Here is a 3543-nt window from a genome sequence, read left to right on the forward strand (position 1 = left end):
GAAAAGGTAGGTACCAGTGGGAAACATGAGACATCGCTGATTGGACGACGGCGCCGTTTGACCCTTTGCTTTGCTTTATGTAGTTTTGTTTTCCTTAATGTAGTTGCGCTTTTAGATTTGTAGTTGCAGTTTGCACTTCAGGGCCACCGTACTATACTCATTCAGTAGAACCCATGTCCTGTATCTATGGAACCATTATTTATCCTGCTCTGCTGCTATTGCACTTCTGGTTAGACCTAAACTGCATTTCATTGCCTTGTACCTGTACCTGTGCAATGACAATAAAGTTGAATCTAATCTAATCTAATGAAGAATTTTCAATAAAAATTTCCCTGAATTTAAATCCTCCTCTCAGTCATCCAGGTCATTATCATTTCAAAAAAGTTAATCAATCCACTGGACTTTGTTTCCAAGTTTGAAGACGTTTCTCTTCCATCCAGGAAGCTTTTTCCGTTCAAAATGTCAGAAATAGAAGAAGGATCCTTGTTTTCCCGCTGCTCCTCTCTTTCCGACATTTTGAATTGAAAAAATCTTCCTGGATGGAAGAGAAAAGTCTTCAAACTTGGAATCAAAGTCCAGCGGATTGATTTTGAACTTTTTGGACCTCCTCATGTTTCCTCCAATCAAAGCTCTGCTCTGATTGGTCGCAGCCCCGGCCTCTGATTGGTCGCAGCCCCGGCCTCTGATTGGTCGCTCTTAAACCCACCTGCTGGCTCTGCCCGCCCGCCGGCTCGTTGTCTTCGATGCTTCGATCCCACAGCTCCATCTTCTCTTGAAGTTCTCCCACCGCCTCCGCCGCCTCTCGGCCGCCGTCGCCTCCCTCCTCCGGCGCCCCGCCAGTGACGCAGAGGATCTGTGGCATGGTGGGGTCGTCCATCCGCTCGCTGTCATCGTCGTCCCTGGCCTCCTCCAGGACGCCGATGCTCTCCACCTCCTGGACCTTCAGCCTCTCCTTGGTCATCAGAGCTCTGCTGCTCTGCAGCTCCTCCACGCCGCCCTCTCCTTCCTCCTCCTCTGCTGGCAGCACCTTCTCCTCCTCTTCCTCCATGACCACCTCCTCAGACTTGTCCTCCGATCCCTCCAGAGGCGGCATGTCTCCATCTTCATCCTCCTCATCCTCCTCCAGCTCTTCAGCCTCCTCCTCGTCAAATTCCTCAAACTCCTCCCCCTCGTAGAACTCTTCGCTGCCCTCCTCCTCTTCGTCTTCCTCGTCGATGCCGTCCTCCTCCTCTTCCTCCAGATCTTCGTCGTCCTCCATGTCCTCTTCGTCTTCCTCCTCATCATCGGTGCTGTTGATGTTAATGACGGCCGACTCTTCGTTGGCGGCAGGTGCGGGGGGATGCTGGTGGAGGTGGCGCCCCTGCTGGGCCAGCTGGTTCTGCAGCTGGTGCATCTGGAGCGGCAAAGCCATCGGGCCGGGCGCCGCCGCCGAGGACGGCTGCATCAGCATCTGCTGGAGCTGAGGTTTGGCCGCCATTGAGTCTGCCTGGCCGCCGGCGGGAGCAGCAGCGCTCAGCGAGGAAACCAGCGACACCACCGAGCCGCTGGAGGGGGGGAAGGAGTTTATGGGAGCGCTGGAGGTGGCGAGGAGCGCGGAGGAGGTCACCAGATCGTCGGGCAGCGACGTCACATCTAAAGCCGTCTGCGCCGAGGCGGCGGTCGCCAAGGTGACCGTCTCCCCCGCAGGAATGGCGCCGCCCGGCGCAGAGGACAGGACGCTCTGGGGGTTGGCGGCCGGGTCGTCCGGCGGGTTGTCGGCAGCGAGCATCCCGGGGGGGACGATGACCACGCTGTCGTCAGAGTCGCTCTCCAGAGAGATCTCCACGTCTTCGGCTTCCTCTTTGTCGTAGCGGACGAACACGGGCCTCTGGCCCTCCGGGGGCCCCAGCCCAGCAGGGTCCGTCTGGGAGTGCGAGTGGGGGGACAGCAGCAGGTCCCCCGGACCGGAACCCTGGCCCGGCAGCCCCGGAACCAGACCCAGGTGGTTCTCCAAGGAGCCCAGCAGGGAATTGGGGGCCATGCTGAGCGGGTGACGGGCGGAGAAGGGTGGGCCGGGGGCGGGGCCTCCGAGGAGGGTAGGCAGCGCAAGCCTAGGGGCGGGGCCCTGACAGGAGAGGACAGAGGGAGTGGGGGCCGGTTTCAGGGCCAGCGGGGGCAGCGGCAGGGCTATGGACGGAGCGCGGGGATGAAGGAGGGAGTTACAGACGGTCAGAGCTTCGCTGCAGAAGGAGGAGACCTGATGGGGGGGGACAGGAAGTTAGCAGCAGGTCCTAAATCTGTATTTTGTGTTTAAATCAAAACTTTCCCCGTTAGCAACACTAGCTTTTAGCCACTAGGGGCGCTAGACCAGCAGAAGGAGAAGTCCTGCAGCTCCTGGTAAAGACGAAACATTCACCCCCTTTAGGTTAACCAGAAACAATGCTCATTGGCTGAGCGTCAGAGCTAGCAGTTGCTAGCTTAGCTAGCTCAGGGTTTAGCTAGCTCAGGTTGATAAGAAGTGGCGCTCTGGATCACATGACCCATTCAGAGCTAGATCGACCCTCTGAGCCCACAGAGGACATGAATATAGAGCTGACTGATCATTGGATGGATGTTAAATGAAGCTAATGGTCAGGTCAAAGGTCACCTTAAATCACTCAGGTGTTTCTTTTCATTATGATGATAATATCATGAGTTCTATCATAGAAGAATGAATGAAAAACTTTTCAGTGCACATTTTCATCTGTATATCGTTTCTAATTTCCCCTCCATGTTTCTGGAGCATCCCTAGCGCCCCCTGCTGGTCCCCAGCTAAACATCCCCTGCGTTAAACAGCGGGATGAGCCTGGGCGCGTCCTGGCGGGGCTTACTTTGAGGTTGCGGTCGACGCGGCCGTTGCTGAGGATGGACACGGCGCAGGTCAGAGGCGGAGGCCAGGATGGAGACGGGACCAGAACCAAGGCCAGCAGTAACCTGCAGGTCCAAACAGAGCAAAGCCACGCCGTGGTCAGACGGTTCTCCTTTGGACCAGACATGGCGAACAAAGGAACCAGACAGTGAGGAGGTTCTGAACGGTTCTACATATGTTACTGGTCAAACATGTTTAGAACATCCCAAATATTTCTATTTTTTTTAGAGTTAAATACTCTGTTTACTCAACTACTAATTAATAGTTTGAAAACTTCTGGTTTCTGAACATCACATCTGTCTGAATGGTCACGTTCTAAAATGGCTGCCTTCATATTTACTGTGTTGAATGATGTCACTTTCTGTCACTAACTCTATTTCTCACTTTCTGTTCTTGTGCATCCTCGTGTCCTCGTGAAACGTCATCATCCTCAGCCCTAGCACTGTTCCAATTCACAAGAACAGCAGACTGAGAACGGACAAAGTCCCCTAATGTTGTTCTGGCCCCTCCCTCTTTACCCAGCATGCATCAGAGCAGACTTGTCCGTCCTCCAGACTGACAGCTGTCCCAGCATGCACTGCGGCAGCAGCAGCTTCCATGTTAGCGCTCACAGAGTCCAGAGTATTAATTTAAAGGTATTCTTTTCTGTTGCGTTA

At 54.4% G+C, this 3543-nt stretch overlaps 1 protein-coding gene across 1 annotated transcript in view; it reads right to left on the minus strand.

The window, feature by feature from the left end:
- pelp1 (proline, glutamate and leucine rich protein 1) overlaps nucleotides 1–3543 on the minus strand; it is a 41557-nt gene that overhangs the window by 3566 nt on the left and 34448 nt on the right. The window contains exons 16-17 of the mRNA XM_015395624.1: nucleotides 2850–2952; nucleotides 707–2236 (exon numbers count right to left, since the gene is read on the minus strand). Coding sequence (XP_015251110.1) covers nucleotides 707–2236; nucleotides 2850–2952 — 1633 coding nt within the window. The remainder of the gene's footprint in view (nucleotides 1–706; nucleotides 2237–2849; nucleotides 2953–3543) is intronic.

Source organism: Cyprinodon variegatus, unplaced genomic scaffold, assembly GCF_000732505.1.
Source record: "Cyprinodon variegatus isolate N-32 unplaced genomic scaffold, C_variegatus-1.0 Scaffold750, whole genome shotgun sequence".
NCBI classification, from domain to species: domain Eukaryota; kingdom Metazoa; phylum Chordata; class Actinopteri; order Cyprinodontiformes; family Cyprinodontidae; genus Cyprinodon; species Cyprinodon variegatus.